At 44.4% G+C, this 25,812-nt stretch overlaps 1 protein-coding gene across 1 annotated transcript in view; it reads left to right on the forward strand.

Annotated features, from left to right (window-relative positions):
• The first annotated feature begins 15,709 nt into the window (after positions 1 to 15,709).
• The window catches only part of LOC144690326 (immunoglobulin lambda-1 light chain-like), a 28,469-nt gene continuing 18,366 nt past the window's right edge, over positions 15,710 to 25,812 (forward strand). The window contains exons 1-3 of the mRNA XM_078557679.1: positions 15,710 to 15,768; positions 15,939 to 16,235; positions 25,447 to 25,506. Of these exons, the coding sequence (XP_078413805.1) occupies positions 15,723 to 15,768; positions 15,939 to 16,235; positions 25,447 to 25,506 (403 nt within the window). The 5' untranslated portion in view covers positions 15,710 to 15,722. The remainder of the gene's footprint in view (positions 15,769 to 15,938; positions 16,236 to 25,446; positions 25,507 to 25,812) is intronic.

Here is a 25,812-nt window from a genome sequence, read left to right on the forward strand (position 1 = left end):
TCTCCCTCCACTCCCAAACACCCCCTCCACTCTCCACTCCCAAACACCCCCTACACCATCCCCACCCCCAAACACCCCAACATCCCCCCACCCCAACACCCCCACCCCAACACCCCAAATACCCCCTACCCCCAAACACCCCAAATACCCCCTACCCCCAAACACCCCCTCCACTCCCAAACACCCCGACATCCCCCACCCCCAAACACACCAACACCCTCCACTCCCAAACACCCCAGCACCACCCCCACCCCCAAACACCCCAATACCCTCCACTCCCAAACACCCCAGCACCACCCCCACCCCCAAACACCCCAATACCCTCCACTCCCAAACACCCCAGCACCACCCCCAAACACCCCAGCACCACCCCCACCCCCAAACACCCCCCCACCCCGAAACACCCCAGCACCACCCCCACACCAAACACCCCAGCACCACCCCCACCCCCAAACACCCCAGCATCACCCCCACCCCAAACACCCCACCACCATCCCCACCCCAAACACCCCACCACCATCCCCACCCCCAAACACCCCAGCACCACCCCCACCCCAAACACCCCAGCATCACCCCCACCCCAAACACCCCAGCATCACCCCCACCCCAAACACCCCACCACCACCCCCACCCCCACCCCCAAACACCCCAGCACCACCCCCACCCCCAAACACCCCAGCACCACCCCCACCCCCAAACACCCCAGCACCACCCCCACCCCAAACACCCCAGCACCACCCCCACACCAAACACCCCAGCACCACCCCCACCCCCAAACACCCCAGCACCACCCCCACCCCAAACACCCCAGCACCACCCCCACCCCAAACACCCCAGCACCACCCCCACCCCAAACACCCCAGCACCACCCCCAAACACCTCCCACCCCCAAACACCCCAGCACCACCCCCACCCCCAAACACCCCAGCACCATCCCCACCCCCAAACACCCCACCCCCACCCCCAAACACCTCCCACCCCCAAACACCCCAACACCACCCCTATCCCAAACACTCCAACACCACCCCCACCCCAAATACCCCAGCACCACCCCCACCCCCAAACACCGCGCCCCCACACCCAAACACCCCAACACCACTCCCACCCCAAACACCCCCCACCCCCAAACGCCCCACCGATCCTGAATTTTTGTTTTATTTTCAAACTGAGAGCCACTTCCTCATTAAGAGGTGCTGCCACTGGATGTTGGACATTCCCGGTATATCCGGCATTGGGAGGGCTGGTCATTTATTGAACTCTCCTCGGGCCTGACATGACCTGCCCCACTAACACATCCACACCAGTGAGCAGCAGCTTTGGAATTGCACTGATGGAGAAATGATGCTAATCAAATCCCAGTTCCACACACCAACATCCTACCCATTGCCTCCATTACAGGTGTCAAAGCGGGGGGAGCCCTCTCGCTGCTGTTCATGTGGCGAGAGAAATAACAGCCTCAAACCAAGCAATCCCTCCACTTCCAGAGCTACAGAAAGCAGAAAATCAGACACACTTACCTTAGCGCCGGAATCTCTCCAATAGTTTCTTTCTTTCCGAGATGTTTGGAATTTCCGAAATTCCATTAGCTGTGGTTGGACTTGGATTTCCTCCTTTTCCTTCTTTCTTACTGGCGAGTTCACGGTGGTTTCAGCTGGTCTCGCATTTCCTACTTTGTGACTGGTTAACGGGTCAGCCTATGCAAAGCCTATCAGCGCCGTTCCTGACCTCATCCAGGTCTGTATCTTGTTATGAGTGCTTTAGAGTTGTGGCATTTTGCACAATTCTGCCGCAAAATTAGGAATCACCAGTACAAGAGGAAATAAAACCATTCATTCTGTGCAAATCTGCACTAGGATATCTGTACAGAGATTAATAACCCATAGAAAATAATTTTGTCCTATAACCAAATAATGACTGGTAACCATATGACACTAACACAGAATCGTTGACTCATTACGACACAGAAGGAGGCCATTCGGCCCATCAATTCCATGTGGCACTCTGTACAGCCATTCAGTCCGACCCCGCTCTACCCCCCCGGGGCCTGAAGGTTTATTCCCCTCCTGCCCGCCCAATTTCCTTTTGAAGTCATTCGTCTCTGTTTCCGCCATCCTGCTAGGCAGTCAGTTCCAGATCATTATCACTCGCTGCATAAAAACTTCTTCCCCACATCCTTCTGTATCTCTTCTCCAAACCATAAATCTGTGGCCCTGGTACTTGTGCCGTCAGCTGCGGGAAAGGGTCTCTGCCCAAGTGTGCAATGCACTGAGATCACTGTTAAACCTGAGACTCTTAGACAGGTTGTTACAGCAGGGCTGCATCTTTACTTGGAAAGGCTGCGTCTTCAAGGCTTGAGCCGGTTACATTCTAAATACAGAACAATATATGGAGCAATTTCAAACACCATTTTCATAAATCAGCCTCAACCCGATTCTAAAGAGGGTCCGTTGTTTTTTTTCTCAAATCACGGAGGTGACTTTCAAAGGTTTGGATAAAGCAGAGGGGCTGACCATGGAAACAAAGAGCGACTATTTCAGTCCTTCCAATATATATTTTGACAATAACCTCAGAGCACTGCGCATGCTCAGGCATCTCTACATTTGGTTGGCTACCACTCAGAACGCTGTGTCTACGCGGTAAAGCTCAAAGTCAGGAAGCTAGAGAGGTCAATCTATGTAGATTTAATCTAGACACACATTGCTGACAGTTAATGTACTGCTCCAGGTGAGACTCGAGCAATGAGGAAGGTATTGCCGGTGCCCTCAGCGCACTATAATGTTGCACTGTCTGGAGTGTCTTCACCTCTAGGGCAGTGTGATGGCTCCAGGAGTTGGGTTGCAGTTGTCATTTTGTCACGGGTGCGTCAGGCCGATTATAGAGAGGCCCCAGGGCAGCTGATGTCGCGGTGGCTGCTGTGAATTTGTCATCTTTCTACAGCTGAGCCAGAGGTGACCCGGGAAGATCCGAGCTGCAAGAACGAAGATATTATTTCTGGCCCATCAAATATCATGAAATTGATATTTATTAAATGTTTGGTTCTAGTACATTTGATAATTCCCGGTTTATTAGTTATACAACACACCACAGAATCAGTTCGTCCAGGGATTATTAACCATGTCGGCGACTGGATTTACAGCAAAGTGTATATTCCAGTACATATTACACATATTATACACAAATTACACACAAATTATACACAAGTTATACACAAATTACACATATTATACACATATACACAAATTATACACAAATTACACATATTATACACAAATTACACACAGATTATACACAAATTACACATATTATACACAAATTACAAATATTATACACATATTATACACAAATTACACATATTATACACAAATTATACAACAAATTACACATTATACACAAATTATACACAAATTACACATATTATACACAAATTACATGTATTATACACATTACACACAAATTACACATATTATACACATTACACATATTATACACGCATTACACATATTATACACATGTTACACATATTATACACGCATTACACATGTTATACACATGTTACAAATATTACACATATACACGCATTACACATGTTATACACATGTTACACATATTATACACGCATTACACATGTTATACACATGTTACAAATATTACACATATTATACACGCATTACACATGTTATACACATGTTACACATATTACACATATTATACACATATTACACATGTTATACACATGTTACACATATTACACATATTATACACGCATTACACATGTTATACACATGTTACAAATATTACACATATTATACACATATTACACATGTTATACACATGTTACACATATTACACATATTATACACGCATTACACATATTATACACATATTATACACATATTACACATATACACGCATTACACATGTTATACACATGTTACAAATATTATATACACAGTGGGGAGGCGGTGACGTAATGGTTCTGTCACTGGGCTGGTAATCCAGAGACCCCGGGTAAGGCTGTGGCCAATCCCGCCACGGCAGATGGTGGAATTTGAATTCAATTTTTGAAAATCTGGAATTAAAAGCCTAATGATGACCATGAATCGATTGTGGTAAAAACCCATCTGGGTGAATAATGTCCTTTAGGGGAAAACCTGCCCTCCCTACCTGGTCTGGTCCACATGTGACAAGGGCAATGAATGCTGCCCCCCACCGCCGCCTCCCCCCCCGCCCACCTCCCCCACCCCCTCCACCCCAACCCCCTCCCACGCACATCCCATGAACGAACAAAACAAATTATTCACTCACAGACAAGCAGGAAATCGGAAAGGGTGTAGGTGTGAGCCCTAAATGACGTTCAACTTGCTCGATGTAAAAGATTCCGCTGTTGAAATATATGAACACATTAAGTGATGTTAACCGCGCTCCATATGTCGGATTCTCTATCTATCCGGCTGCAGGGTCTCCAGTCACTGTCTGACCATGGGGTCAATGTGAATTCTCTGCTCCTGACTGCTTCACCTAAGGTTTTCGAATATTTATGTCAGAAGAACCGATTCTGAGTTGCCATTAATACATTTTTACATGTAAAATAAAACAAGTTTGCTGAACCCCTAACGAAATTGCTCCATTCTGTTCGTGTATAATTTGTGTTGTTGCCAATCTACAGTGAATAATACAATCTGAAATACTCCCAGGTGCAGTTGCTGGCAATTCGGCCACACAGTCTCCTCTTGTTACTGGAATCCTCGGGCAGAATGTGGAAATCAGCTGCCTTCAAACGAGTGCCTGGGATTATATCTATTGGTACAAACAGGCTCCAGAAACCCTGCAGTTCACTCTGTTTTTTCACTATGATAGTGCAATCAGTAGACATTACACTACAGATATCCCCGACCGCTTCAACCTCTCCAGATCCGACTTGCGTGAGTGTAAACTGAGCACCTACACGGTTCAGCTGAGTGACAGTGCCGAATATTTTTGTGCAGCTGTGTCGGGCACAACACCGCAGACTCGGGTATTCCTCTATCAAAAACCAGCCATTCGCTCCTTCCTGCGTTCCGTTGTGTGTTCTATATTCGCTCCTTGTTAACTAATTATTCAGTTTTCCAACAATGCATTAAACCAATCAATGTAACTGGGAAAATGAAGTCACCTGATCCTTGGAAAGAAGGAGTTGGAAATGTTTTATCTGAAGAATTAAATGGACTGAATGGCCTCCCATTCTTCCTACCTTATATAAAGAGGCCTGAAAGAGTCAGGCACAAAGATTATCTCTTATTGAAATACGACTGAGATACATTGGTCTCTGTTCATCATCTGGGTCCCAATAACTGTACATGTCCGATTGCACCACAACATAAAGTGAGTCTATGTCTAAGAGACTCTCGGCTCTTAGTTACTTAAAGAATACGTGGCATATTTATAACACACATGTATACAATACCTCTAATATATATATCACAGTGTCAGATGTGGCGCAGCTCTGAAGAAGGGTCAGACTCGAAACGTTAACTCTGTTTCTCTCTCCACAGATGCTGCCAGACCTGCTAAGTTTTTCCAGCATTTTCTGTTTTTACTTCAGCTGTGGCAAAGTCTGTAAATCCAATCGCCATTCCAGAGCCGCAAGCACCAAATCTCATGAAGGAGTCCTGAATGGTGGTGGACAATTAAAAAACTAATTGGAACAGGAGGCTCCAAACACATTAACTAGCCAAGCTGTTCCAGTACAGCTACAACACGGGTAGCTATCCAGCTATGTGGAAAATTACCCAGATATGTCCCCTGTACACACAATCAAAACAAATCCAACCCAGCCAATTACCATTCCATTAGTCTACTCTTGATCATTAGCAAGGTAATGGAGATGATGTTGTTGACAGAGTTATCAAGCGGCACTTACTCAGCAACAATCTTTTCACCAACGTTCAGTTCAGGTTCCACCAGGGCCACTCAGCTCCTGACCACATTACATTTTTGGTCCAAACAAGAGTCAAACTCCAGAATTCAGGTGAGAGTGACTGCTCTTGGCATCAAAGAAGCATTTGACTGAGTGTGGCATCAAGGAGCCCTAGCAAAACTGCAGTCAATGGGAATTGGGGGGGTGCAATTTCCACTGGTTAGAGTCACACCGAGCATAAAGGAAGTTATTGTGGATATCTCATCCTCATACATTGTTCCCACAACAACACCTTCCAAACCTCAGATCTCTACTATCTAGAAGGACATGGGCAGCAGACAAATGGGAACACCACCACCTGCAAGTTCCCTTCCAAGCCACTCACGGCCCTGACTTGGAAATACATCGTCGTTTCTTAACTGTCACTGGGTCAAAATCCTGGAACTCCCTCCCTAACAGCACTGTGGGTGTACCTACACCACATGGACTGCAGCGGTTCAAGAAGGCAGCTTCTCCTTCTCAAGGGCAACTAGGGATGAACAATAAATGTTGGCCTTTCCAGCAATGTTCACATCCCAAGAATTAATTTTTTAAAAATAAAATCTAGAATAAAACTTCAGTGCAATACTGAGAGTGTGCTGCACGGTCAGTGGTGCTGTCCTTTGGCTGAAATGTTAAACAAAAGCCCACTCAACCCTTTCAGATAGAGGCAAAAACCCCAAGGGACTATATGGAAGAAGAGCAGTGGAGTTCGTAACCAATAGTTATCCCTCATCCAACATCGCTAAAGCAGATTACCCGGGAATGGTTACTTTGCTCTTTCTGAAATTTGCCCTGATTGAAAATTAGTTGCAGTGTTTCCCTACATTGCAACAATAACTACACTTCCAAAGCACTCCATTGATTGTAAAGCATTTTGGGATATTCCGAAATTCTGAAAGGCATTTTTTTTAAATGCAAGTTTTTTTTCTTTCTGTCATCTGAGGTATTTCAAAAGTAAATCTTAGAGCAGAGAGGATTTTACCCACATGTTAAAGTTTATGTAGAACCATTAGCAAAATCTATTCCAAAATACAGCTCAATTTATATAAAAGGACATTCACCTAAACTCTGAAAATACTGAGGATAGATATCAGTCAATATGTATAAGAGGAAATAACAGCAAAAAATGTTGGAAATACTCAGCAGGCCTGACAACCCCTGTGAAGAGAGAAACCGAGTTAATGCTTCAGCCAATTTCAGAACTGGAAAAAGTAAGATATTCAGCATGTTTTAAAACAAGTGCAGGGGCAGGGAAAGGGGGAAGGAGAAAAGGGAGAAATGAACAAAAGGGAAGATCAGTGATAGGGTGGAAGGTAGGACTGGTTAAATGACAAAAGGGTTGGTAGAAGGGGGAAGTGATAATGGGAAAGCGAGCCATTCACCAGATGGGCAGGCAAGGCCACAGGCCCAGACAATATACCAGAAGAATTACTTAACATGGGAGGGGAATCAGTAGTGGACAGGATGTATAGAATATAGTACTGTGGGAGATTGGTGGTTGGCGGGAGGACTGTACTGGGTTGATTCTCCCTTCTACTCTTCCAAAGAAAAGTGACCTGAAACAGTGCACAGATTATAGAACAATCACTTTGATCTCCCACACTAGTAAAATCTTGCTCAGGGTCATCCTGGAATGAATCCAGAAAAAGACAGGGAGTGACATTACTGATGAGTAAGCTGGATTTCGACATGGAAGAGGAACCAGAGATCAAGTCACTAATCTTAGAATCGTAATGCACAAAGCCCAAGAACATCAGCAGCCAATATACACGAGCATCATTGACTTTGAGAAGGCATTCGATTCAATATCACACAAGAAACTTTAGTTGACAATGTTAGACATGGGACACCCACCACATTTAATCGAATTGCTAGCCAAACTTTATCGTAAGCAATGAGCTAGAGTTAGAGTTGCCGGCACCGTCTCAGAATGATTCACGGTCAAATAGGGTGTTAGACAGGGGAGTGTCCTCTCACTGTATTTATTCAACATCTTGGCAGAAATGGTTGAGACACCTGATGGATATAAAGGTGGGATACTGATTGATGGACAGCAAGTTTCAAAACTTCAATGTGCTGTGTCATTATTCGGCTCGCTAACTCAGCGGAGGAGCCTCAGGAGTTGGTGGGTCGTCTTGATCAAGTTAACCAGAAATACAGTCTCCTCATCAATATCAACAAGACAAAGGTAGTGGGGGTCTGTGGAAAGACCTGCAAGGTTCTGGTTAACGGAGTTCAACTTGAACAGGTTGATACCTTCCACTACCTTGGGTCACTCATCCCAGAAGATACAAAGTCTACCAAAGAAATTCAGGCTGGACTGAACAAGGGTCATCGGGTTGTGAACTCACTGAAAAGAGGATGGAGTAGCCACAGCATTTCAATTGCAATGAAAATTTACCTTCTGAAAGTCCTTGTGTGGCCAGTGACAATGTATGGCTGCGAAAGCGGGATCAACAGGAAGAGTGATGAGGCTCGAGTAAGATCATTTGGAATGAAAGGGCTCAGGTGGATATTACATGTGTCAAGCCGACAAATGAGTGGGTGCTGAGAAAGCTGGTGTGAAGGGAAACTTGTTTGAGGCAGTGATATCAGGGAAGCTCACATATTTTGGACACGGGGTGTGAATGGGAGAGAAGTGTTTGGAAAAAGAGGTAATGTAAGGAAAAGAGACACCCAGAAAATGAGCACAAGGAAGACCCAAGATGGCGTGGATGGGTAATATCAGAACGTGGACTGGCCTCCCTATGGGACAGGCAGGGAGGGCAGTGGAGAATAGAAATCAGTGGAGAAAGATTGTCCATAGTGCGGTCAACCCTCAGAATGAGGATGGATGAAAGGCAAAGACAAGACAATGGGACAAGCAAAGGTACAAACGATGGGTCTGGACTAGAAGGGCTGAAAATGACATAAGTAGATAATTACCAACAACTGCTGTCCCTAAAAAAAAGTGTGAGCAGTGGTTATAATCCACAATTGTTGAGCTCAATTTCAATTACAAAATTCTTCAAGTTCAAGATATTTTACTGACACCAAGAATTGGCATTTCTGGTGCACTTACACAAGTTTAACATTGGTGTACAGCAGTTTTTAATTTGGCACAGATGCTAAATTTGTGTCATGTAAATGATAAGCTGCAAAGGCCTGAAATACCCCAAGGCAAAGCTAATAGATCTGAACCAGATCCCTTTCATGTCACTGAATGGGATGTCCAGCTCTTTATCTTAACAATGCCTTTATCCTGAACCCTTCCTTATCTATTCTCAAATCTAATTAGTTTGTGGTCATTATTTCCCAAATGTTCTCCTATCTTCAAGTTACTTATTGTTTTGCTTTGAGTTCCAGAATTAGATGATGCATATGTTTCTCCATTGCCGTTATGAATATTTGGAGACACTTTCTGGCCCCACTCTAACAATCTCCCCTTTAATGTAGCTCCAGGAGATGCACCATATTTTGGTGGCCCCATTTAAACTGAAGACCACCCTTCAGTAATAAAACAGATGCAATCCAGGACAAAGCAGCCACTTGATTGGCACCCCACCCACAAACATTCACAACCTCCACCGACGCACAGTGGCAGCAGTGTGTACCATCTACAAAATGCAGCAGGAATTCACCAAGGCTCTTTTGACATCACCTTCCAAACCCACAGCTGCTACCATCTAGAAGGACAAGGGCAGCAGATAGATGGGAACACCACCACCTGGAAGTTCCCCTCCAAGCCACTCACCATCCTGACTTGGAAATCTTTTGCTGGCCCTTCACTGTCACTGGGTCAAAATCCTGGAACTCCCTCCGTAACAGCACTGTGGCTGTACCTACACCATGTGGACTGCAGCAGTTCAAGAAGACAGCACACCACCACCTTCTCAAGGGCAATTAGGGATGGGCAATAAATGGTGGCCCAGCCAGCGATGCCCACATCCCATGAATGAATAAAAAAAGAATCTGCATGAAGTTGGGCTATCAACCTGATCAGTCACCCATCTCCTTCAGGTCTGGCTAAAAATAATGGAAAGATTTATTAGAATTAAGGGGAGAGGAAATGTGCTTCTTTCTTGTGCACACATTCCTCTTGGTTCACACTGAGTATCGCACAATTTAAAGTGCCCCTTTGAGGAGACACCATTTCAAGTTTTGTACACAGCTCTTGCCCTTTTGCGTGTATTCTCAATGGTGTAAGAACAACATGGGATGCGCTTTATGATCAGTGAAAATGGGAGCTGAGGAAGAGAAAACAGATCCTGCAATTTCCGTTAGAAGTTCTTCAGTTGTTAGGTGGTTTCTCAGTGGAGTCAGGAGCATTTTAAAAAATGTGTATTTCACTTCCAATCATCACTGGTTTGGAGAAATACATTCACTATTTTTCCTTTCAGGAACAACACTCAATTAAATCAAGTTATGCTTTTGTTTTTCCATCTTGTATTATAGAGTTTGTTCTAAATGTATGCCAAATATCTGGAAGACATTGACCACAGACACCCATATGCACTGTAGCTTCAATTGTCAATGAAGTCAAATTGTTGAGGGCACAAGTATGATTCTATGATTCTTTTATAACAGGATGTGTTGGGGCGAGGGAAGAAAAGCTATGAAGTGAGATTGAGTAGATAGCTCGGACTAGTTTAGTGTGAGCAGGGCCTCCTGGGCCGCTTTCTTTTTGAGGTGAAGTTGCAATGTTATTTTTATTTTTGGGGGATAATGTTTGCACAGTGTTCAGCTTCACTCCCAAATCATCATATTATGAAGTAGTCCGTGCTCACATGCAACTAAATATAGACACGATTCAGGCTTAGGCTGAAAGGCGGCAAGTGCCTGACCATCTCCAACAGAGAGTCCAAGCCTTACCAAGAAACATTTCCTCTTCCTTTCAGGTGTTAAGGAAACCAAGCTCCGGCAACTTATTGATACCAACACCCATCCAGGACCCTCCACTCCTTCCCATCTCTCTGAACCCATCCCTTCTTCTAATCCCAGCCCTTGCCATGTATTCATCATACCCCCTGACCTTCCCCTCTCTGATGCTGAACGTTCAGTACTCAGCAAAGGACTCAGTTTCAGACCTTTATGCCCTCACCTCAATGAATTTCGGGCTCGGCACGATGCTGAACTCTTCTTCCGCCGCCTTTGTCTCCGTGCTCATTTCTTTGGGCAGGAGTCCTCTCTCCATTCCACGTATCCTTTCACCTGCCTCCAATATTCTCCTTCCACCTGGACCCCTCCCTCTGGATTCTTACCCGCTCTTGATCTTTTCATCGAGAACTGTCGGTGTGACATCGGCCGTCTCAATTTCTCTGCTCCTCTCACCCACTCTAACCTGTCTCTCTTGAACTTGCCGCATTCCATTCTCTTAGGTCCAACCCTGACTTTGTTATCAAACCTGCTGACAAGGGTGGTGCTGTTGTTGTCTGGCGCACTGACCTCTACATTGCAGAGACTGAGCGTCAACTCACAGACACTTCTTCCTACTTCCCCTTGGACCATGACCCCACCACTGAACATCAAGCCATTGTTTCCAGGACTGTCACTGACCACATCTCCTCTGGCGATCTTCCCTCCACAGCTTCCAACCTCATAGTCTCCCAACCCCAGGACAGCCCACTTCTACTTCCTTCCCAAAATCCACAAACAGGACTGTCCCGGTAGACCGATCACGTAAGCCTGTTCCTGCCATGGAACTAATGTCTTCCTATCCTGACTCAATTCTCTCTCCCCTTGTCCAGTCTCTTCCCACCTACATCCGCGATTCCCCTGATGCCCTACAGCATATCAACAATTTCCAGTTCCCTGGCCCTAACTGCCTCCTCCTCACCATGGACGTCCAATCGCTCTACACCTCCATCCCCCACCGGGATGGTCTGATGGCTCTCCACTTCTTCCTCGAACAGAGGCCCGAATAATCCCCATCCACCACTATTCTCCTCTGTCTGGCTGAACTTGTTCTCTCACTGAACAATTTTTCCTTAAACTCCTCTCACTGCCTCCAACTAATAGGTGTGGCTATGGGTACCAGATGTCTGTCTCTTTATGAGGTATGTGGAACATTCCTTGTTCCAGTCCTACTCAGGGTCCCTCCCACAACTCTTTTTTCGGCATATGGATGGCTGTTTCGGTGCCACTTCTGCTCTCGTCTGGACCTGGAAATTTTTTTAAATCAATTTTGCTTCCAATTTCCATCCCTCTATTACCTTCACGTGGTCCATCTCACCCCTTCCCCTCCCTCCCAGAAACATGATAGGGTCCACCTTGTCCTCACTTTTCACCCCACCAACCTCCACATTCAAAGGATCATCCTCCGCCATTTCCGCCAACTCCAGCATGATGCCACTACCAAATACATCTTACCCTCACCCACCCTGTCAGCATTCTCTAGGGACTGTTCCCTCCGTGACACCCTGGTCCACTCCTCCATCACCCCCATCCCCTTCCCACGGCACCTTCCCATGCAATTGCAGAAGGAGCAACACCTGCCCCTTTACTTCCCCCCTCCTCACCGTCCAAGGGCCCAAACACTCCTTTCAGGTGAAGCAGCATTTCACTTGCACCTTCTTCAATTTAGTCTACAGCATTCGCTGCTCCCAATGCGGTTTCCTCTACATTGGAGAGACCAAATGCAGACTGGGTGACCGCTTTGCAGAACACCTTCAGTCTGTCCGCAAGCATTACCCAGACCTCCCTGTCGCTTGCCATTTCAACACACCACCCTGCTCTCATGCCCACATGTCCGTCCTTGGCCTGCTGCAATGTTCCAGTGAAGCTCAACACAAACTGGAGGAACAGCGCCTCATCTTCCGACTAGGCACTTTACAGCCTTCCGGACTTAATATTGAGTTCAACAGCTTCAGACCATGAACTCTCTCCCCCATGCTCACCTTTTTTAATCGCCTTTTTCTACATTCGTTTTTATTTTTAATCCACATTTATTTATTTTTTATTCATTTATCTGTGGTTTCATCCCCTTTTCTATCCCGCCTTCTCTCTCATTTTCTATCCTTTATTTCCCCACCACTGCGCTCCCTCCCCCCACCCCATTCCCCCACAGGGCTGTCTGTTACTTGTTCCATGTTGTTCTTTCACACAATGCTACCCTTGTTCTGCTATTATCACATTCTGCTTTCTTACCTTTTTGCCACTATCAGCACCTTTTTTAGCTCTTATCACTACCATTAACACTCCCTTCATCTTTTAGTTCATGACACCTTTGTCAATCTTTCTTTTGTCCCCACCTATCACTGACCTTCTATCCAGTTTCACCTGCTCCACCCCCCCCCCCTTAAACAGTATAAAATCCATCACATTTCCACTTCTCTTCAGCTGTGAAGAAGGGTCATACAGACTCAAAACGTTAACCCTGTTTCTCTCCCCGCAAATGCTGTTAGGCCTGCTGAGTTTTTCCAGCATTTTCTGTTTTTGTTTCAGATTTCCAGCATCCGCAGTATTTTGCTTTTATTATAGGAGAGTCTAAGCATCTCAATTACATTACCATTGCAGAATCCCCCACCATCAACATCCTTGGGGTCACTATTGACCAGAAACTTAACTGGACTAATCTATAGATAATGTGGCTGCAAGTGCAGGTCAGAAGTTGGGTATTTTGTGGCAATTAACTCAGCTCCTGACTCCTCAAAGCCTGTCCACCATCCACAAGGCACAAGCTAGGAGTGTGATAGAATGCTCTCCACTTGCCTGGATGAGTGCAGCTCCCACAACACTCAAGGAACTGGACAAGATGAAGATTCAAAATGAAGCAGTTTGCTTGCTTGGCACCCCATCCATCACCTTAAACATTCAATCCCTCAACCACCAGTGCACCATGTCTGTAATATGTCAACTACAAAATGCACTGCAACAACTCACAGAGGCTTCTTTGACAGCATTGTCCAAATATATAATCCCTATGATCCAGGAGATACAAAGATACATGGGAACACCACCACCTGCAAGTTCTATCCAATGTCAACTATCACTCTGTTTTGTACATATATCACTGCTTTTTCATTGTAGTTTCTGCAAACTCTTGAAATCCCATACCTAACAGCACTGTGGGTGTACCTTCACTACATGGATCACAGTGGTTCAAGAAGGCAGCTCACCACCACCTTCTCAAGGGCAATTAGGTATGAGTAATAAATCCTGCATTACCCACATCTCGATAACAAGTGAAGAGCAACCAAAATGCTCCCAAATTCAGAAAGAGGAAGTATTGGAAAAACTGGAAAAGATTACATTCTAGAGATAGGAAGAAAATCGAAAAGGGAGACTGCAATGGTACTGACATAGTAAAGTCAGATAATCATTTACAATAAGTCAGAACAGTGGAGGTAAAGGCCAGAAACACCACGAATGAAGAGTAAACTTTTATATTCACTAGGAAAACATGTTTTTGATTAACTTTCCAAATAAACTGCCAGGTGAGGTACACAGGAAAAGACAGTGCAAAGATTAGTTCGATGCCCTGACACCACTTTGAGTGTTACCAGAGCAATGAGCTTCCATAGAAAATAGCCTTTCTGATCTCTGTATTTTTAATTCTGTGGGACGGTAGCACCTTAATGTACAGCAATTCCACCGCCCCCCCGCGACATAACTTGTTTCTAAATCACAACGTTGGCAATTTCCATTAATTTTGTTACAGTGATTAGATGAACTAATGCTTCAGCTGGAGTGACAAATAATGAATCTATTCCGGTGTGTTTCCCTATCACAAACATTCACTGAACAATCGATCGTGCTAAGTATATCCGAAATGCTGGCTTTTGCCAGGGACATTGCGAATACATTGGGTGAAGATTCTGAGGAGCAAGGTGGAAAATCAGGAAGAACGAATTGGAATCCCGCGGGTAATCTCCAACATTTGCCTTCATTTGTTCTTTGAATTCAACTGATCACCTGAACACTCTGTCCGCACGGAAAGTTTCGAGGGCGAGTCAACAGTTACCGAGTGTTTGAGGGGTCAAAGCAGGTTCACCACAGCCACACGAAGATTTAAATTTCCCAAACAAAAACAAAAATTGCTGTAAAAACTCAGCGGGTCTGACAGCATCTGTGTTGAGGAAGACAAGAGTTAACCTTCCGACTCCATAGGACTGTTCAATTTCCCAACTCTCTACAATGATCTCCTCGCCATGGTACCGACCGGTTATATTGAACCAGGCATCACTTGTATCCTTTACCGAGCTGCTTTTATTCATCTCACATCCCATCCGCCTGCATATGTAAACACTTACACTTTTCTTATGGAAATAAAATGTTTTTAGCGGACGGCCTTTGATCTTGCCGCGTTGAGTAGTGTCTGCCCCGACACTAACCTACCGACAGGCTCTGCTACAATTCCGGGTTAAACTCCTCTCATATCAGGCACGACATCCACTTCAGTCTCCTTGTGAATTCCGGGAACCGAGGGGCTGATTAAAGTCCCATCAATTCCTCTCAGTTTCTTCCGGGTTTATTCCCTTTACCCATCCCTGGGTTGAAATTGCCCTTCTAAACCTGCGACCTTCTTTAGCTCTCTCTGGGTGACTGCTTTACATGATGAAAACATTTAAACCTCACAGCTAATGTTAACAGAAAAGGGCCAGTTAGAGATTCCAATGAGGGGTTTTGCTTAGTTGTAGAAAGCACACTCGCCAGTGTCATTTTCCTGGTACATTAAAGACTGAGGGGGTGGGGTGTGGGGTGGGGTGTGGGTGTGTTGGTTGTAAGTGTGACCACAAGGTTGGTGCGGAGCGGCGCCCTGTATAAAGGAGCACTCACTGTGCCCGAGTCACCCGCCTCTGGAAAGATGCAGCCCGGTCAACTCATTTTCTTCACCTTTCTCTCCTGGGCAGGTCAGTGTTTTAGCAAAGTGTCAGTGACTATTACCGCGCTCAGTTGTACATTACAGTTTATTCGGGGAGTTGTGCTGCCATTGACTGTGAGGACTTGGTTGGGTTTATAATAAAACTGGTTTAAAATTCTCGGAATTTCAGTAACTAATTTGAATGTTTTCCTTACTTAGGCGCCGCTCCTGACAATATTGTCACACAATCTCCTCCCGTCACAATGTTTGTGGGGCAGAATGTGGAGATAAACTGCGCACAGACCGGTAGCTGGGATTATATGCACTGGTACCAGCAAATACCCGGGGAAAGCTTGAAATTCATCCTGTACATTCAGCAAGCATATGGAGCACAGAAACCATTCACCTCGGAAATTCCCGCCAGGTTCAATGTTTCTCGGCCAGACATTCGCAACTGCAGCCTGATGCTAAACTCGCTCCGTGTGAGTGACAGTGCCGTGTATTTCTGCGCTGCTAGTTTCGCACAGCGGTGCAAACAGGCGTCTGTTCGCACAAAATCACCACCTGAACCTAGTCTTCTACCCTGGGGAGTCTAGAGCCAGAGGACATAATCTCAGAATAAGGGGAAAGCCATTTAGGACTGAGATGAAGAGGAATTTCTTCCCTCAGAGGGTAGTGAATCTTTGGAATTCTCCATCCCAAAGGGCTGTGGAGGCTCAATCATTGAGCATGTTCAAGACAGAAATGGGTAGATTTCTGGAGACCAATGACATGGGGGGATAGTGGGGAAATGGTGTGAGAGGTAGATGATCAGCCACGATCTGTTTGAATGGCGGAGCAGGCTCGATGGGCCGAATGGCCTACTCCTGCTCCTATGTTCCTATGTTATTCAGTTGGTTGTGTTATTTTGCACACATTTTATGGTTATAATTTCGAACTTCATAACGTTTTTCCAGAATTGCTAAATGCAATTTAGTGCAATAATAATCAGGCAGCAGAGATCCTAGTTCTGAGGCTGGGTCATTCAATTCAATCACTGTTGAGTTTGATAGATTTTTGATAGATGAGGAAATCGAGGGTTATGGGGGGCAGACAGGAAAGTGGAGGTGAGGCCACAATCACATCAGTCATGATCCTATCGAATGGTGGAGCAGGCTCGAAGGGCTGAATGGTCTTCTCCTGCTCCTAAATCCTATGTTCCTATGTCCTACATTCCTAATCAAGCGATGAGAATGGAAGAAGTAAAAACAAAAACTACTGTGGATGCTGGAAATCCAAAACAAAAACAGAATTACCTGGAAAAACTCAGCAGGTCTGGCAGCATCGGCGGAGAAGAAAAGAGTTGACGTTTCGAGTCCTCATGACACCTCTGCTGAAGGGTCATGAAGACTTGAAATGTCAACTCTTTTCTTCTCCGCCGATGCTGCCAGACCTGCTGAGTTTTTCCAGGTAATTCTGTTTTTGTTATGAAAATGGAAGATGCTGCCGAACACTCAGCAAGTGAGTCGGCATCTGGGGAGGCAACAGATGAGTTTTTTTGTTAGCAACATTGCAGAGTCCACAATTCCTTTGGCTCTGCCCCCACATACATACTGCAGTTAGACTGGACCATTTTATTCTGCTTCCTCCATTCAGGCTACTCTGATGCCATTCTTCAGTAGAGAACACTGCGATCCAAAAGATCCCCTCTCTTCCCTCTTTGTTAGAGTCATAGAGTCATAAAGGTCTACAGCACAGAAAAAGACCCTTCAGCCCATCAAGTCTATGCTGGTCAAACAAATACCTAACTACTCTAATCCCATTTTCCAACACTAGGCCCATAGCCTTGTGTGTCCTGGCATCACAAGTGTACATCCAAATACTTCTTAAATATTATGAGGGTTTCTGCCTGTACTACCCTTTCAGGCACTGAGTTCCAGATTCCCATCACCCTCTGGGTGAAAACATTCTTCCTCACATCCCCTCTAACCCCCCTGCCCCTTATATTAAATCTATGCCTCCCTCCACAAAGGGGAAAAGTTCCTTCCTGTCTACCCTATATATGCCCCTCATAATTTTAAACACCTCAATCATGTCCCCCCTCGATCTCTTCTGCTCCAAGGAAAATAACCCCAGTCTGTCCAATCTCTCCTCATTGCTAAAATTCTCCAGCCCAGGCAACATCCTGGTAAATCTCCTCTGTACTCTCTCGAGTGCAATCACATCCTTCCTATAATGCGGATTCCAGAACTGCACACAATACTCTAGCTGTGGCCTAACCAGCGTTTTATACAGTTCCAGCATAACCTCCCCACTCTTGTATTCTATGCCTCAGCTAATAAAGGAAAGTATCCCATATGCCTTCTTAACCACCTTATCTACCTGTCACGCTACCTTAAGGGACCAGTGGACATGCACACCAAGGTCCCTCTGATCTTCGGTACTTCCCAGGGCCCTACCATTCATCATGTATTCCCATGCCTTGCTTGTCTTGCCCAAGTGCATCACCTCACGCTTATCTGGATTAAATTCCATTTGCCCATCTGACCATGCCTTAGAGTTGTGGCATTTTGCACAATTCTACAGTGAAGGAAGGAATCACCAGTACAATAGGAAATAAACCATTCTGTGCAAATCTGCAATTGAATATCTGTACAGAAATTAGTGATCTGCAGAAAATTACTCTGTCCTATAACCAAATAATGATTTTAATACACTGCCTAACATTAACCAAATCAATAAATCCTCCAAGCAGTAATATTGTTTATCATTATTAAAACAATCTTCAAAGGGCAAATGCAAAATCAACAGAAATAGAAAAAATCAAGCCGTTGTTTATCAGCTTTGTTCTATTTATTTGATGTATTTAGAAGGCTCTTTGTGCTGTGATTCCACTTCCAGGATCCATTATGCTCAATGTCTGTGCAAAATGAAACGGCTTCACCAACACTACCAAACTTCCAATGATTTGACATTTCCATATAGGTATTTGAGTTGGTATTTCTATATCGGAATTTGAGTTGGTATTTCTATATCGGAATTTGAGTTGGTATTTCTATATCGGAATTTGAGTTGGTATTTCTATACCATTGGCAATACCAGGAGGAGGAAACAAAAACAAAAATAGCTGGAAAAACTCAGCAGGTCTGACAGCATCTGCGGGGAGGAATACAGTTAATGTTTCGAGTCCGTATGGTTCTTCATCAGAACCAGGAGGAGGAGTTCAGTGCGGCTTCTGATTGGTTGCAACGTGACTACAAGGAGTAAAAAGACAAGTTTTGCAATATTAGCATTAAAGACGGTTTATTCACCAAATCACAGAATTGCTACAGTGCAGGAGGAAGACATTTGACCCATCGTGTCAGTACCAGCTCTCCAAATGAACAATTCACTTAGTGCCATTCTCCCGCCTTCTCCCCGTAACCCTGCACATTCTTCCTTTTCAGATAACAGTCTAATTCCCTTTTGAACCTCCCTCCACCACACCCTCTGACTGTATCTCAGACCTTAGCCACTCGCCTGTACAAAGTTTTTTCTAACGTCGCTTTTGCTTCACATGCCAATTACTTTCAATCTGTGCCCTTACGTTCTTGATCCTTTCACCAGTGGAAACAGTTTCTCTCCAGCTACTCTGTCCAGCCCCCTCATGATTTTGAATACCTCTAGGAAATCTCCTCTCAGCCTTCTTTTCTCCAAGGAAAATAATCCTAACTTCTTCAATCTATCTTCATAACTGAAGCTCCTCAACCCTGGAACCATTCTTGTGAATCTTTTCTGCACTCTCTCCAATGCCTTCACATTCTTCCTAAAGTGCAGTGCCCAGAACAGGACACAATACTCCAGCTGAGGCTAAACCAGTGCCCTATACAAGTTCAACATAACCTCCTTGCTCTTGTACTCTATGTCCCTATTAATAAAGCCTGGGATACTATGTGCTTTATCAACTGCTCTGCCACCTTGAATGACTTATGCATATATACACCCAGGTCCCTCTGCTCCTGCGCCCCCTTTAGAGTTGTAAGCTTTACTTTATATTTTCCCTCCACGTTCTTCCTACCAAAATGAATCAATTCACATTTTTTTCCGCATTGACCTTCATCTGCCACCTATCTGCCCATTCCACCAACTTGTCTATGTTCTTTTGTAGTTCTACACCATCCTCCTTGCAGTTCACAATGCTTCAAGTTTCATATCATCTGCAACCTTTGAGATTGTGCCCCGCACACCAAGGTCTAAGTCATTAATATATCTATATAAATGTATGTTTTTTTTTTCAAGCATTGTAAAATATAGGACTGAGAATGACTGCATGTGGCTGGTCCCTGAAACACTCAGAACTCCAAATGCCCATTCCCCCTAATATCCTAAGACTTTTCCTAAACTGCCTAACTGCATTTCTTGTCTGGGTATTTGGTCACACATATTCCTAAAATATGCATAAAATAGTAAAACCTATTGTGCGCCTTACCTCTTCTGAACCTTCAGCTCATCCTCCTGGCTCCTCCAACTTTCCAGTTTATATATCCCCCTAATAACCCTGAATACTGGAAAATTTCACCTGAAGCTTGTTTCCTCAAGAACAAAAGAGCTCAGAGGTTGACAGCAGTTTTTAAGAGTGGGTTCATAATGTTAGAAAGGTTGAGACATTCTGCACCCAGTGAGCACCGTAAGGACTGGAGGGCATTGTCAGCAACTATAAGTTAATTGAATATGTTTTCCTTGGTGTTTATTGTTTGTGCCCCTTTTATAAAACTCCTTTTGTTAACTCACTTCTGATTAATGACACAGTCATCCTAATTGGCAATCAAGAAGAGTTGGAAATTGCACCAGTTTTAGGCCTGGGAAGGGAATTTTTAACTGAGCCTCAGTTCTGTTGAAGGGTCATGAGGACTCGAAACGTCAACTTTGCTCTTCTCCGCCGATGCTGCCAGACCTGCTGAGTTTTTCCAAGTATTTCTGTTTTTGTTTTGGATTTCCAGCATCTGCAGTTTTTTGTTTTTATCTCTGAACAGAACTCAGCTTCTAGTCTTAGAGGGCATTGAATCCATTTACACCACTCCATAATGGTACTGGTATTACTAGAGTGCTGATAAGAAAGAACTCCACTTTTAGATAGCTCCATTCAAAACATTGGCAGTCCCAAAGTGCTTTAGAGCCAATTAATTACTTTTGAAATGATATCACAGTGCAATATCACATATCAATATCACATAGTGATCAGCTATCAGTTTGGGGAGATGGTGGTGTAATAATAATATCACTGGACCAGTGTTCCAGAGGTTCAGCCTAATGCCCTGGGGATTTGGCTTCAAATCCTATCATGGCAGCTGGTAGAATTTAAATTCAACTAATAAATCTGGAATTGAAAACTAGTCTCAGTAATGGTGACCATGAAACACATCTGGTTTACTACTGTCCTTTAGGGAAGGAAATCTACCATCCTCACCTAGACTGGCCTACATGTGACTCCAGATCCACAGCAATGTGGTTGACTTTTAACTGCCCTCAGTATAAGGACAATCAGGGATGGGCAATAAATGCTGGCCTTGCCCCAGCGACTCCCACATCTCATGAAAGAATAAAGAAAAGAAAATCACATTGTTGTGATGGAGAGACACACTGTACTAATGTTTGCACATCAAGTTCTCACAAACAGCAATGGGATAAGAGACCAACTAATCTGCTTTAGCGGCACTGATGAATATTGAGATGAATGTTAACCAAAACACATGTGCCTGAGAGAGAAGGTAGATCTCAGTTTAACAAAAACAGAATTACCTGGAAAAACTCAGCAGGTCTGGCAGCATCGGTGGAGAAGAAAAGAGTTGACGTTTCGAATCCAACATGACCCTTCAACAGAACTCAATTCTGTTGAAGGGTCATGTTGGACTCAAAACGTCAACTCTTTTCTTCTCCACCGATGCTGCCAGACCTGCTGAGTTTTTCCAGGTAATTCTGTTTTTGTCTCAGTTTAACATGTCATCCTAAAACTGGTATCTCAGACATTGCAGCACTGCATCAGTTCTGCACTGAAGTGGCAGATTGGACAATATGTTCAGGTCCTTATGATGAGGCTTGAACTAATGGCCATCTGTCTAAGAGGTAAAAGTGACACCACTGGGTTCAGTCTCGCACCTAAATCAATACTATGACAACAGTAGCAATTATCCAGAGTTTCAAGCATTGAAAAAAAAGGGAATTTTAAACCAAGGTTACCCAGCTTTTCTTTTCAATTGAAATTGTTGGCTCTCTTTGTTTTTCCGCTCCAAAATAATCATTGGTCCTTGTGAACAGTTGTTAGTGCTTTTTGACGTTTAAAGCATCTGTGTAAATGATGCCTCAGAATATTTGTCCTCAAACACAGTTTATCACGGCCAGATCTACAGAGAATGGCCCTTATCAAAAACACAATTGAGATCCTTTGTGACTGTGACCATGGTAAACTATCCTTCAATGCTCATCTCAACCTGTCTGCGGCCTTTCACACAGTTGATTACACAATATCCTTGGGGAAATATCCTTCCCCGACACCTCTCCATAATTGGGTGGGACTGCCCCCTACTCCCATTCCATTTTTAATCCAGTAATAGCTAATAGCTAAATAAAACTGCAATGGCTTCTCTTCTTGTTCCTACATCCTTATCTCTTCTGCGCCCCAGAAGTATATTCATAGAATCATAGAAAGTTTACGGTACAGAAAGAGGCCACTTGGCCCATCATGTCTGTGCCAACCAAAAAACAAGCCCCTAGTCACTGACCTCTCTGCTAAAGTAAATCGGCCCTTCCATCCACTCTATCCAGACCCCTCACCATTTTGTACATCTCAATCAAATCTCCCCTCAGCCTCCTCCGTTCCAAGGAGAACAACCCCAGCCTATCCAATCTTTCCTCACAGTTGCAATTTTCCAGTCCCAGCAACATCCTCATAAATCTCCTCTGTACCCTCTCGAATCCAATTACATCCTTTCTGTAACGAGGTGACCAGAACTGCACACAGTGCTCTAGCTGTGGCCTTACTAAATTTTTATGCAGTTCCAGCATAACCTCCCTGCACTTATATGCTATGCCTTGGCTAATAAATGAAAGGATTCCATTTGCCTTCTTAACCACCTTATTAACCTGTCCTGCTACCTTCAGGGATCTGTACACATTCACTCCAAGATCTCTCTCTTTTGCTACACCTTCAGTATCCTCCTGTTTATTGTGTAATCATTTACCTTGTTTGACCTCCCCAAATGCATCACCTCACAGTTCTTTGGGTTGAATTCCATTTGTCACTTTTCTACCCACCTGACCAGTCCATTGATATCTTCCTGCAGTCTACAGCAATCCTCCTCACTATCAACCATGTAATCAATTTTTGTGTCATCTGCAAACTTCTTGATCATTGCCCCTACATCTATATCCAAATCATTAATATATACCACAAAAAGCAGGGGAGCGAGTACTGAGCCCTGCTGAACCCCACTGGAAACAGCCTTCCAGTCACAAAAACATCCATCAACAATTACCCTTTGTTTCCTACCAGTGAGCCAGTTTTGTCTCAGCTTCCTACATTCCCCTGGATCCCATGGGTTTTTTAAAAAAACAATCTGCCATGTGGGACCTTGTCAAAAGCCTTGCTAAAATCCATGTAGACCACATCAACTACACTACCCTCATCAATCCTCCTTGTTACTACCTCAAAAAATTCAATCAAATTAGTCAGACATGACATTTGACACAACTATTCTTGGTCCCTTCCTGTTTCTCATTAACACAGCCCTCGGTGACATCATCTAGAAATGCATGTACATTGATGACACACAACGCTACCTCACCACCACTCTGTCCAGCGCGGCACTGTTTCTAAATTGTCAAACTGCTTGTCCAATGTCTTGTACTGGTTGGGTAGCAACTTCCTCCAACTAAGGATTGGGGAGACTGAAGCCATCGTCCTTGGACCCTGTCACAAAACCCTTTCATTAGTCACTGACTCCATCAGCTTCCCTGGTAACTGAGCAAGGCTGAGCCAGACTGTGCACAACCTTGGTGTCATATCTGACCCCAGATGAGCTTCCAATCACGTATTCCTGCCATTATTAAGGCCGCCTATTTCCATCTACCAGCTGACTCCTCAGCTCATCTGCTGCTGGAACCCCAACCTAACCTTTGTAACCTCTAACTTTGACCATTCCAATGCACTTCAGACAGACCTTCCACATTCTACTCTGCATAAGCTTGAGGTTATTCAAAACTCTTTTTATCTGTGTCATAACACGCACCAAGGGAGGAATGTTACTGGTGAGATTTTACGGTCTGCTAAAGTTAGTGGACTTTTGAAGGGCCGGTTGCATTTGACGGCCCCGCCCCCGCCGCGATGGGCCGTAAAATCCACCCCCCAAGTCTCAATGACTCACCATGCCTGTGTTTACTGATCTTCACTGGCTGCTAGTGAAGCTTCTCTGTTTATCCTTCCTCCTTGAAGGCACCTGCTTCAAACCCACCCCCTTTGAGCCACATGTTGGTCCTCGGCCCTAATATCACCCGGTGGCTCCGTGTCAAACTTTGAAGTGCATCACTCCTGTGAAGAGGCGTGTTTTACTGCGGTAAAGGCGCTATATAAATACAAATTGTTGTTATTGTCGTGGATATGGGACTAACGACGATACAGAGATGGAAATGGCAACAGGGAAATGTCACAAAATCGAGTTGGGGGTAGGGGGCGGGGGTGTGGAGAGTAATATGTAGCAGGGAATCTGTAAAAACCTAGCTTTATTGATTGTGATAACAGCAAAATACTGCAGGTGCTGGAAATCTGAAACAAAATGCTGGAAAAACTCAGCAGGTCTGGCAGCATCTGTGAAGAGAGAAACAGAGTTAACGTTTCGAGTCTGTATGACCCTTCTTCAGAACAGATGGAAAATAGATGCATGGATGGAAAAGTGTCCCAGGCTCTCGGGTTGTGTGTTAGACATCCAATCGTGAACTAAGCACTTTTAAAACGATCACCCTTTTGAGACGCAATGACATTATTTTCGTTTTCGTTTCACCCCCTGTTTATTGATTGTGAGTCGTTCTGGGTTTTTGTACGAAGGTCAAACAATGGGTGGGATCCACAGTGATATGGTCGCTCGCAGTCAATGGACAATAACGTCAGGTCAGGGAATTGTGTTCCATAGTCAGTGGGAAGGGTTGGAGTTGAGTTATATTGCAGCGCAGGCTTCATAAAGAGAAATGTGTAAATATTTTCCCGTTGGTGTGAAAATACTTCAATCAAATCGAGTGATGATAATTGTTTGAATCTCTGGTGAGTGAAAATTGTAAACTATAAAGGTCACGTGTTAGAGGAGTAATGGTCATCTGAAAGGATAATAATAAGCATAGCCCTGAATGATAACTGTTATATAACTGGCTGATGCTCTAGAACAAGCGGCTGAGTAATTATCTTGAAGCCAATGGATAAGATCCATTTTCTTTAGCAGTGAACTTGTCTTTTTGTTAGAGGGTTTGCTGCAGTGGGGAAAACAGCAGGCACAGTGCAACAACCCGTGACAAATTGAACAGGAGATTGTCCCTCCTGGCAGGCGGAGAGCTTTTATGTGAAATGTCACCATCCTTTGCCAATAGAACCTGCCTTCCGCCGACATTTTGCTGCTCGACTGTTTTCTGCCTGACTGTCGAGACCTGAGTGATAATTGTGTAGAAAGTTCGGCCTCTTGTTCCTGCGGCCGTGCTTTCAATGGAACCTTTGAGGTCTGACGTTGAGCCGTTCGTGACACCGTGAAGCTCATCTTTGGAAGTGGAACCCGCCTGAAAGTTGTGGCAAGTAAGTGAAATGCATCGAGTGACTAGTTTCCAAAATATACAATAATTAAAAGTTTTCGATTTTGTTGTTTTAGGACAAGGAACTTAAACGTGTAGTTTGCGAAAGGTTAACTGGATGATTGGAAAAGTGTCTCAGGCTCTCGTGTTGTGTGTTAGGGATCCAGTCGTGAACTAAGCACTTTTAAAACGATCACCCAAAAACATTGTTGAGACGCAATGATATTATTGGGTTTTCGTTCCACCCTTAGGCTGATGGAAAACTATAGAATTCAAATTGCTGTCCAAGTGTCATTACGATAGTTACAAT

The sequence above is a fragment of the Cetorhinus maximus genome, chromosome 15, assembly GCF_964194155.1.
Source record: "Cetorhinus maximus chromosome 15, sCetMax3.hap1.1, whole genome shotgun sequence".
NCBI lineage: Eukaryota > Metazoa > Chordata > Chondrichthyes > Lamniformes > Cetorhinidae > Cetorhinus > Cetorhinus maximus.